The following is a 10,908-nucleotide window of genomic DNA, read 5'->3' as shown; positions in this document are numbered from 1 at the left end:
ATTTTCACAATCTTCAGTGCTGTTTCTATTTAATATTAACATGTTTTATTTTTACCTGATTTTCACCATCTTCACTACTGTTTCTATATAATATTAACATGTTTTATTTTTACCTGATTTTCACAATCTTCAGTACTGTTTCTATATAATATTAACATGTTTTATTTTTACTTGATTTTCACCATCTTCACTGCTGTTTCTATATAATATTAACATGTTTTATATTTACCTGATTTTCACCATCTTCAGTGCTGTTTGTATATAATATTAACATGTTTTATTTTTACCTGATTTTCACCATTTTGACTGCGGTTTCTATATAATATTAACATGTTTTATTTTCACCTGATTTACACCATCTTCAGTACTGTTTGTATATAATATAAACATGTTTTATTTTTACCTGATTTTCACAATCTTCAGTGCTGTTTCTATTTAATATTAACATGTTTTATTTTTACCTGATTTTCACCATCTTCACTGTTGTTTCTATATAGAATTCAAATCATTCAACTGGCTGGAAATTGACCAACATAATATGTAACAATTACATAAAAAGGAAAAATACTGAAGGTTAACATATGACAAATTTTAACACTCAATAGGTCACTTTAATCTGAACTATCTTCTGACCATTTGTTTTCTTCAGGGATCTCCAATGAATGTTATTGAGCTTTATTGATTGATTTCTCCTTAGAAGACAACAGCCAACTGAAAAAGACACTCGAATGTGTCAAAACTGTTATCAGTTTTGACAGAATATAGTATCCTCCAAAAGTATAATTTTTGTTTCAACATTTGTAAACATTTAACTATACTATTTGTAAATCGAAATGGCGTAACACACGTAAGACCGAGAAACGTATTGACAAGAAAGTCATCAAGATAAGAACAAAATATTCTTCATGAAGAGGCTTTAATGTAATTAAAAATTCTGGGATAATGTTTATGTTCAGGTTATTACTTTGAAATATATGATTGTTGTTAAACTTAAGTAGTTTTAATTAATTTTAATCATTTTCTGTTAGGTGAAGGGTATCTGAACTTATAACATGGGGAAGACATGCAATATTTGGCTTCAAAGATTTACATGAAAACAGCGAAATAGACAACAATAACAAGTCTGAGGTCAAAGCTATCTACGATGTCAAACAAAAATAAGACATTTTCTTCCCAGCTCTAGTCTTAAGGTGACCTGTATCAATATAGTGACGCACGGTCATTTGTTGCCAAGTGACGTCACCGAACGAGACATCCAATCATAACACGTATATATCACAAAGAAAGCACTCTTTAAGAGTAGTTGTTAAACGTTATTTTTCTTCGTCTGAAGAAGTCACTTTGTGTTTAACACAGGCATATCAAGTGGGCCATTAAGTGGCCCTACAAAGCGTTATTATTTTACCTAAAAGCCAACAATTTGAAACTCAAATAACACCAATAACAAAAAAATGTCGATATTAGGGTAACAAAATTTACCGTTTAGCTTGTTTTGGAATTTCGCACAAAGCTACTCGAGGGCTATCTGTGCTAGCCGTCCCTAATTTAGCAGTGTAAGACTAGAGGGAAGGCAGCTAGTCATCACCACCCACCGCCAACTCTTGGGCTACTCTTTTACCAACGAATAGTGGGATTGACCGTCAGATTATACGCCCCCACGGCTGGGAGGGCGAGCATGTTTAGCGCGACGCGGGCGCAAACCCGCGACCCTCGGATTACGAGTCGCACGCCTAACGCGCTTGGCCATGCCGGGCCTACCGTTTAGCAAAGACGGTAATGTGTTGTTTGTTTAGAAGTTCTGTGCAATGTTACACGAAAACTACATGCGCCCGATTTTGAAATAACAGACTAGAGGGAAGACAACTAATAAAAATCATACCTGACAACATTTTAGTTACAGTTTTCTGATCGACTAGTAGGGTTTGACCGTCAATATCATTTCGCGTACATGGTCCCAATGTTCTAAGCGCACTTTTTTGCAACAACGGGAGACGAACCATAAACTTACTAATTCACACAAAGTACTGGAACAATATGATAATATTTAATATTATGTGTTGTATGGTAAAGCCGTGTGTAGTAAAGGTTAAATAATTCAATATCTATTTGCTGCAACTTTATCCAAAACGTTTTAACGAAATTAATTTATCCAATATAAAATACCTAACTAGATCTTCTTACCCGTAAAGGCACATGGAATGGATGTGAGGAACTGCTTCTGGCTCCTCACTGGAACCCCTGTTTCCGGATGTTGCATCTCTCTGATCAGTTGCTCCATCTGACGGACAAAATAAGAAACATAAAACACTCAGTAATACGTATATTAATCTATGTCTATTCAGTTTAAGTTTTACAAAACGAGAAGCAGTTATAGACAACTGATAACAGCCGTGACTAATTCTTATAGTAATAATAGTTACAACTAGTTGAATAAGTTATTGAATTTACAACCGACAAACATTTAAGAATCGCTTGTTAATCAGTAATGTCGAGAAAACCCACTTGTAGAGAAATATATATGTAAAAATGACTCGTTTGGGTTGAAAAAATATTTTACGTAGAGAAGCGAACAACGTTTCGACCTTCTTCGGTCATCATCAGGTTCACCTTGTCGAAACGTTGTTCGCTCCTCCACGTAAAAAATTTTCTCAACCCAAACGAGCCGTTTTTACATATATATAGAATCTCTTATTGTTTATTTTTTAGTTCCTTCTTATTGGTTGCCCAACATCAGAAGACATACCAAGAGAAGAAGTGTGTCTATATTATTATATTATTTTCTGACTATTGACATATTGATAAATTACGTGTTCTAAGACCATCATCAAACCAGTGTTTACTAAACGTTTTGATGTCAAGGCTTGTAGATGTATATTTTCTACATCCAATAATACCTAGAACTAGTTTTTAACAGTCACCAGACCAAATATTATAATAATATTTTGATTATTTTTCATATTAATTTTAGGCCCGGCATGGCCAAGCGCGTTAAGGCGTGCGACTCGTAATCTGAGGGTCGCGGGTTCGCATCCTTGTCGCGCCAAACATGCTCATCCTCCCAGCCGTGGTGGCGTTACAATGTGACGGTCAATCCCACTATTCGTTGGAAAAAGAGTATCCCAAGAGTTGGCGGTGGGTGGTGATGACTATCTGCCTTCCCTCTAATCTTACACTGCTAAATTAGGGACGGCTAGCACAGATAGCCCTCGAGTAGCTTTGTGCAAAATTCCAAAACAAAACATATTAATTTTATTTAATTTTTTTAATGCGAGCGTCCTCTTACGACAACAATATGAAACTGCAGATTTTCTCAGTACTGTCATGAAATCAATTCAGGTTCTTTATCAATAACAAAACTCAACTGATTATTGAAATGAATCATATGACTTGAAGACTGCCCAGCTGATTATAGAGATGAAAGATATGACTTGGAGATTTCAAAACTCAACTGATTAAAGAGGCGAAAGATAAGATTTGGAGACGGAGATTTTGAGCCACAACTGATTGCAAGTTTTTCAAGAAATAAGAACGGTATATTTGTTAAATAATTTTGTTGTCTTATTTCCTGAAGTACTTTAATATAAGGCCCCGGCATGGCCAAGTGGTTAGAGTGCTCGACGTGTAATCTGAGGGTCGCAGGATCGAATCCCTGTCATACTAAATATGCTCACCCTTTTAGCCGTAGGGGCGTTATAAAGTGACAGTCAATTCCACTATTCGTTGGTAAAAGAGTAGCCTAAGTGTTGGTGGTGATGTCCAGCTGCTTTCCCTCTAGTCTTACAGTGCGAAATTAGGGACGGCTAGCGCAGATAGCCCTCGTGTAGCGTTGCGCGAAATTCAAAAGGAAACAAAGCAAAACTTCAACTTACCTCAGAGAAAATAAATTTACGTTAAAATATTAAACAATCTCCTCTTGTCTGTAAAATAGAATTTGTTTGTATGTTTTTCTTTTCTTACAGCAAAGCCACATCGGGATATCTCCTGTGTCCACCGAGAAGAAGTACATTCTTTTAGTGTTGTAAGTCCGTATATTTACTGCTGTCGCAACAGGAGACTTAAATAGCAAGTTACACTTTCATTCACGGGATATGAACGCTAGAATGCATCAGTTCTCGTACAGAACATTTAGTGCTAATCTATTGTTGTCGCTTTTAATAAGCGTGTGTTTTTTGAAACGTAAAATTATCGACTTGTTTTCACACCATTCATTACCGCTAGGGGCCACATTTTGATTAATGTTATATTATTTATTTGTTACAGTGGCCAATATAAGAAATGATAAAAAAACTGACAAAGTACTAATTTTCTTTATAAAAGAACATTAATTAATAGAGGTAATTTGCAATATTTACAGTTTTGTTATTTATTTTTGACACGAACCTTACGTTCTCAGAAGTTCTAACACTAATAAAGTCACGCACCTAGAAGTAAGTGGACCCATAAATTTAGACAAAGGATCGACAACTCTAAGTTTAGAACAATATATTTAAAGATAGGAAGGAAGGAGATTAACTGTTCCTTTTGAAATGCTCATATGGTTTTTTTTTAAATCCCAATAGTTGGAGCTGAAAAAACCAACAATATGACGATGACGAGGTTTACACGATTCAGTTATATTTAAAAGATCTTGACCATACAAGTCAGTAAGTCACGCGATAACCACAGGCGATATAAAGCTGCGGTGGAATAGAGTGTATAAGAACTACATTTTACACTGTTTGACGTTGCTAAAGTTATAATGCCACTGAAATTAGGAAGAATATGTAACATTCCTTTCCAACTCAAAATGTTCGTACACTTGGATAAAGATGTGTTCAGATCGGGGTTTTAAACATTCCAAGAAGTATGCCTTAGACCTAATGATATTTGAAAACAAAGTAATATTGATGAAATTGGTGCACCACAATCATCCAGTAAGCAAAACAAAACCTGCAACAACCTGTATCCCAGCCACAATAAGCAAAAACAGCTGAAAAAATTATAGAGCGCTACGATCCCTGGCAAAACCCGTCTCCAATAACAACAAGCAACATAATAAAAAAATATCTCCTTCTGAAAAGAGCGACACGTGTCACACGAACTCAAGTTTCTATCACGACAAATCAGCAGTTTAAAAATGAAATTGATAATCCATATGTACAGGTATTGGTTAAGTCTTCAGAAACACTTCTTTCAGACTTAAAAACCCAACTGGACTACAGAAAGGACTCTGGAAGCCGTTGTTCTCATATACTAGGTGGATTATAGAAACCATCAGGGAGGGATGACGAGCTTCAAACTTGACTGCTTCAAAACAGACTTTTCCAGTGAAAACTACTCTTCAAGATTATTATCGTCTTAAGAAGCAGTGTCGTCAAACAGAGGGTGAACGAACGTGGACATGTGAACTGTATGGGTTAAAACATCGTTTTAATGTAACGTGCTCAACATCTGTAGTATGTAATTTATTGTCATGAAAGCTAGTAAATAGTGCTAGGACTAAATTATTCTATAAAATGAAAAGTAATATTTACTACGAATACTGAATACAATGATTCAAAGTCAAGGTTGGAAAAGAACATAAAGAACATAATCTGAAAATAATCCTGAAATCTGGAGATTTGAGACATATGTCTCAAACTCTCCAACCCGATTGAGCAGACCTGACAAACACTACAAAATGAAATGTTAAAGTTGTAAACAGTATTCCTAAAGTAGTCGCATATAACGTTTTTGTGGGCAGAGCAAGGACATCCTATTGGTTAGCGTGTTATGTTGGTTAAAAAATGGTCCAAAGTTCGAGCCACGAAATGTCGCTGATCATGCTTCACACTTGCAGCTATGGGGACGATATAAACATGTTGGTCAAGACTGATTTTCGATTAACAGTACCCGTACAGGCGGCAGGCGCTGCTCAGTTCTTGGACACTTATTGCATAAAGTGTCGTTAAATTTAAACTACAAATAAAACCTTTGTAAGACTGCACTTATTCAACGTTAAAATCTTGGGTTAGCTTCCACGTGGTAGATGAAATGCAGTTGTTCCATTGTATATCTCTGAGCAAAAACATTTCACCATTTGTGTACGATATGTTATGTGGAAAATAACTGACTTGTAATAATAAACAGTTACTAAAACTCTGTTCATTTTGTATTGTATCAACCACCAACAGTTATCATAAAATACTGTGACTTTGTATTGTATCAAACAGTAACAGTTACTTATAAACTACAGTGACTTTTTATTGTGTCAACCAGCAACAGTTATTATAAACTATTGTGACTTTGTATTGTATCAACCAAGAGCAGATATTATAAATTACTGTGACTTTGTATTGTGTCAACCAGGAACACTTATTATAAACTACTGTGACTTTGTACTGTGTCAGCTAGTAACAGTTATTATAAATTACTGTGACTTAATATTGCACCAACCAGCAACAGTTATTAAAAACTACTACTACTGTGACTTAGTATTGCATTAACCAGCAACAGTTATTATAAACTACTGTTACTTTGTATTGTGTCAGCCAGCAACAGTTATTGTAAACTATTGTGACTTTGTATTGTGTGAATCAGCAACAGTTATTAAAAACTACTGTGGCTTTGTATTGTATCAATCAGAAACAGTTATTATAAACTACTGTGACTTTGTATTGTATCAATCAGCAACAGATATTATAAACTATTGTGACTTTGTATTGTGTCAACCAGCAATAGTTGTTAGGTTGGTAAGAGTTTAAACTATGATTCTATAACATTACTTACTTATTATGTGTATTCGACTGTAGATCAACTTAGTTAAAGAATATTACGTGCCTTACTGAAGACGAGTTCCCGGGGTGCATTCTCCTGTTTTGATTGGTCCATTGTGTTTGAATTGGTACTCCTAGTCATACTGCAGCGACACCTGGTAAAATCCCAGTCAACTCACCATTTCTAAAGAGTTTAAAGAGCTGAAAAGATGCTTTTGAAATGAGATGTTAGTTATAGATGAGCTACTTTGATTGGTGTCTCTTTATCATTATTGTTGAAGATCAGCCAGTTGATCTTGATCAGGATGTGATGTTTTTCAGATGGCCAATAGAAGGCTGTAACAGTAGCCAATGGAAGACTGTACAGCTGAATATTATCTGGAAATAAAAAAAAATTGAACTGAAACTGCTGTTCTAGTGAAAAGCAAAACTTATATTTATTTATTTGATCAAATTAGCAATAAATTGTACAAATAACTTATTATATTTATGTAAAAATAATCAAAACAGTTTGTAATGAAACTAAAAAAAATAATAATTCAAAAGTAATTGTGTTTTTTTTTTTAATTTCGCGCGAAATTACTCGTGGCTATCTGCCCTAGCCGTTCCTAACTTAGCAGCGTTAGGTTAGAGGGAAGGAAACTAGTCATCACTACCCACCGCGAACTCTTGGGCTACTCTATTCCAATGAATATTGAAATTAACCGTTACATTGTAACACTACCACGTCTGAAAAGGGGAACACGTTTGGTGTGACGGGGATTTGAACTCAAATTGCGAGTCGAGTGCCTCAACCACGTGACCATGCCCGGCAAATATGCATAAAATTTATAAAAACTAAAATTATCTTAATTTACAAAAAAAAAAAAGTTGTAAGAGAAAAACATGTTTTAACATTTAAAACTAGAGCATAAAATTACTGTAGAAAAGGAAACTTTGTAGAATGGATGGCAACTGCCTTATTTAGAGACATAAGTGTAGAGGACCACGTTTCGAAAGTCTTCCTCCTTTCGTCTTCAGACAGTTGCCGTCCATTCTACAAAGTTTCATCATCAATGCTCTGCCGAAACAATCTATCAAATAAGAGGAATTCTTTTTGAAAACAAAAAGGACATCTGACAAATTGGATAACTTATAGTCTTACGCTTTTGTTGTGTTTTGTAAAGCACAAACCTATACAATGGGTGAACTACAGTTATATCAAACGTCAAATTTTAGAGCTATAAGCCCTTAAGCTTCCTTCTGGACCAACAGGGGCTCTTGGAGATAATTAAACAATATTTTTTGTAGATGACAAGAGTTTTATGGACCACTGTAGTAATACCAACCCATAAATTTAATAATTACTAAAAGTAATTTGGCCGAACCTAAGATTTGTGAATAAATCAGTATTTTGGATATATTATAAATAATTGCAAGAAAGTCTGCTAGATGACAGTTTGTACAGCTGACAAACAAATGGTACAAGATAAAAAGTCCTCTGTATATCCTAGATAACAACTGTTATCTATAATGGATTCGCAGTTTGTACAGCTGACTAACAAATGGTACAAGATGAGAAGTCCTCTGTATATCCTAAATAACAACTGGTATCAGTAATGGATTTGCAGTTTGTACAACTAACAAACAAATTAAGAAGATGAGGAGTCCTCTGTATATCCTAGATAACAACTGGTATCAACAATGGATTTGCAGTTTGTACAACTACCAAAAAATTGTACAAGATGAGGGGTCCTCTGTATATCCTAGATAACAACTGTTATCTATAATGGATTCGAAGTTTGTACAGCTGAATAACAAATGGTACAAGATGAGAAGTCCTCTGTATATCCTAGATAAAAACTGTTATCTATAATGGATTCACAGTTTGAAAAGCTGACAAACAAATGGTACAAGATGAAAAGTCCTCTGTATATCCTAGATAACAACTGTTATCTATAATGGATTCGAAGTTTGTACAGCTGACTAACAAATGGTACAAGATGAGAAGTCCTCTGTATATCCTAGATAAAAACTGTTATCTATAATGGATTCACAGTTTGTACAGCTGACAAACAAATGGTACAAGATGAAAAGTCCTCTGTATATCCTAGATAACAACTGTTATCTATTATGGATTCGCAGTTTGTACAGCTGACTAACAAATGGTACAAGATGAGAAGTCCTCTGTATATCATAGATAACAACTGTTATCTATAAGGGATTCGAAGTTTGTACAGCTGACTAACAAATGGTACAAGATGAGAAGTCCTCTGTATATCCTAGATAAAAACTGTTATCTATAATGGATTCACAGTTTGTACAGCTGACAAACAAATGGTACAAGATGAAAAGTCCTCTGTATATCCTAGATAACAACTGTTATCTATAATGGATTCGCAGTTTGTACAGCTGACTAACAAATGGTACAAGATGAGAAGTCCTCTGTATATCCTAGATAACAACTGGTATCAGTAATTGATTCACAGTTTGTACAGCTGACTAACGAATGGTACAAGATCAGATGTCCTCTGTATATCCTAGATAACAACTGGTATCAGTAATGGATTCACAGTTTGTACAGCTGACTAAGAAATGGTACAAGATGAGAAGTCCTCTGTATATCCTAGATAACAACTGGTATCTATAATGGATTCACAGTTTGTACAGCTGACTAACGAATGGTGCAAGATGAGAAGTCCTCTGTATATCCTAGATAACAACTAGTATCTACAATAGATTCTCAGTTTGCACAGATTGGTACAAGATGAAAAGTCCTCTGTATATCCTAGATAACAACTGGTATCTATAATGGATTCACGGTTTGTACAGCTGACTAACAAATGGTACAAGATGAGAAGTCCTCTGTATATCCTAGATAACAACTGGTATCTATAATGGATTCACAATTTGTACAGCTGACTAACAAATGGTACAAGATGAGAAGTCTCTGTATATCCTAGATAACTGGTATCAGTAATGGATTCACAGTTTGTACAGCTGACTAACAAATGGTACAAGATGAGAAGTCCTTTGTATATCCTAGATAACAACTGGTATCAGTAATGGATTCACAGTTTGTACAGCTGACTAACAAATGGTACAACATGAGAAGTCATCTGTATATCCTAGATAACAACTGGTATCAGTAATGGATTCACAGTTTGTACAGCTGACTAACGAATGGTACAAGATCAGAAGTCCTCTGTATATCCTAGATAACAACTGGTATCAGTAAGGGATTCACACTTTGAACAGCTGACTAACGAATGGTACAAGATGAGAAGTCCTCTGTATATCATAGATAACAACTGTTATCTATAATGGATTCACAGTTTGTACAGCTGACAAACAAATGGTACAAGATGAAAAGTCCTCTGTATATCCTAGATAAAAACTGTTATCAGTAATGGATTCACAGTTTGTACAGCTGACTAACAAATGGTACAAGATGAGAAGTCCTCTGTATATCATAGATAACAACTGTTATCTATAATGGATTCACAGTTTGTACAGCTGACAAACAAATGGTACAAGATGAAAAGTCCTCTGTATATCCTAGATAAAAACTGTTATCAGTAATGGATTCACAGTTTGTACAGCTGACTAACAAATGGTACAAGATGAGAAGTCCTCTGTATATCCAAGATAACAACTGGTATCAGTAATATATTCACAGTTTGTACAGCTGACTAACAAATAGTACAAGATGAGAAGTCCTCTGTATATCCAAGATAACAACTGGTATCAGTAATATATTCACAGTTTGTACAGCTAACTAACGAATGGTACAAGATGAGAAGTCCTCTGTATATCCTGGATAACTGGTATCAGTAATGGATTCACAGTTTGTACAGCTGACTAACAAATGGTACAAGATGAGAAGTCCTCTGTATATCCTGGATAACAACTGGTATCAGTAATGGATTCACAGTTTGTACAGCTGACTAACGAATGGTACAAGATGAGAAGTCCTCTGTATATCCTAGATAACAACTGGTATCAGTAATGGATTCACAGTTTGTACAGCTGACTAACAAATGGTACAAGATGAGAAGTCCTCTGTATATCCTAGATAACAACTGGTATCAGTAATAGATTCACAGTTTGTACAGCTGACTAAGAAATGGTACAAGATGAGAAGTCCTCTGTATATCCTAGATAACAACTGATATCAGTAATGGATTCACAGTTT

The 10,908-nt window shown here is 35.0% G+C and overlaps 1 protein-coding gene across 1 annotated transcript; it reads right to left on the bottom strand.

Moving 5' to 3' along the window:
* Positions 1-442: 442 nt before the first annotated feature.
* Positions 443-7,108, bottom strand: LOC143238853 (regulator of G-protein signaling 9-like). Its single transcript, XM_076479437.1, has 3 exons — positions 6,799-7,108; positions 2,182-2,278; positions 443-711 (listed from the first exon to the last, which is right to left on the bottom strand). The coding sequence occupies exons 1-3, from the start codon at positions 6,874-6,876 to the stop codon at positions 599-601; spliced, it is 288 nt and encodes a 95-aa protein (XP_076335552.1). The 5' UTR covers positions 6,877-7,108; the 3' UTR covers positions 443-598.
* Between the last annotated feature and the right edge of the window lie 3,800 nt (positions 7,109-10,908).

This window comes from Tachypleus tridentatus, chromosome 13, assembly GCF_004210375.1.
Source record: "Tachypleus tridentatus isolate NWPU-2018 chromosome 13, ASM421037v1, whole genome shotgun sequence".
Lineage (NCBI taxonomy): Eukaryota > Metazoa > Arthropoda > Merostomata > Xiphosura > Limulidae > Tachypleus > Tachypleus tridentatus.
The sequence above is the reverse complement of the archived record's forward strand: the minus strand, read 5'-3'. Positions and strand labels throughout refer to the sequence as shown.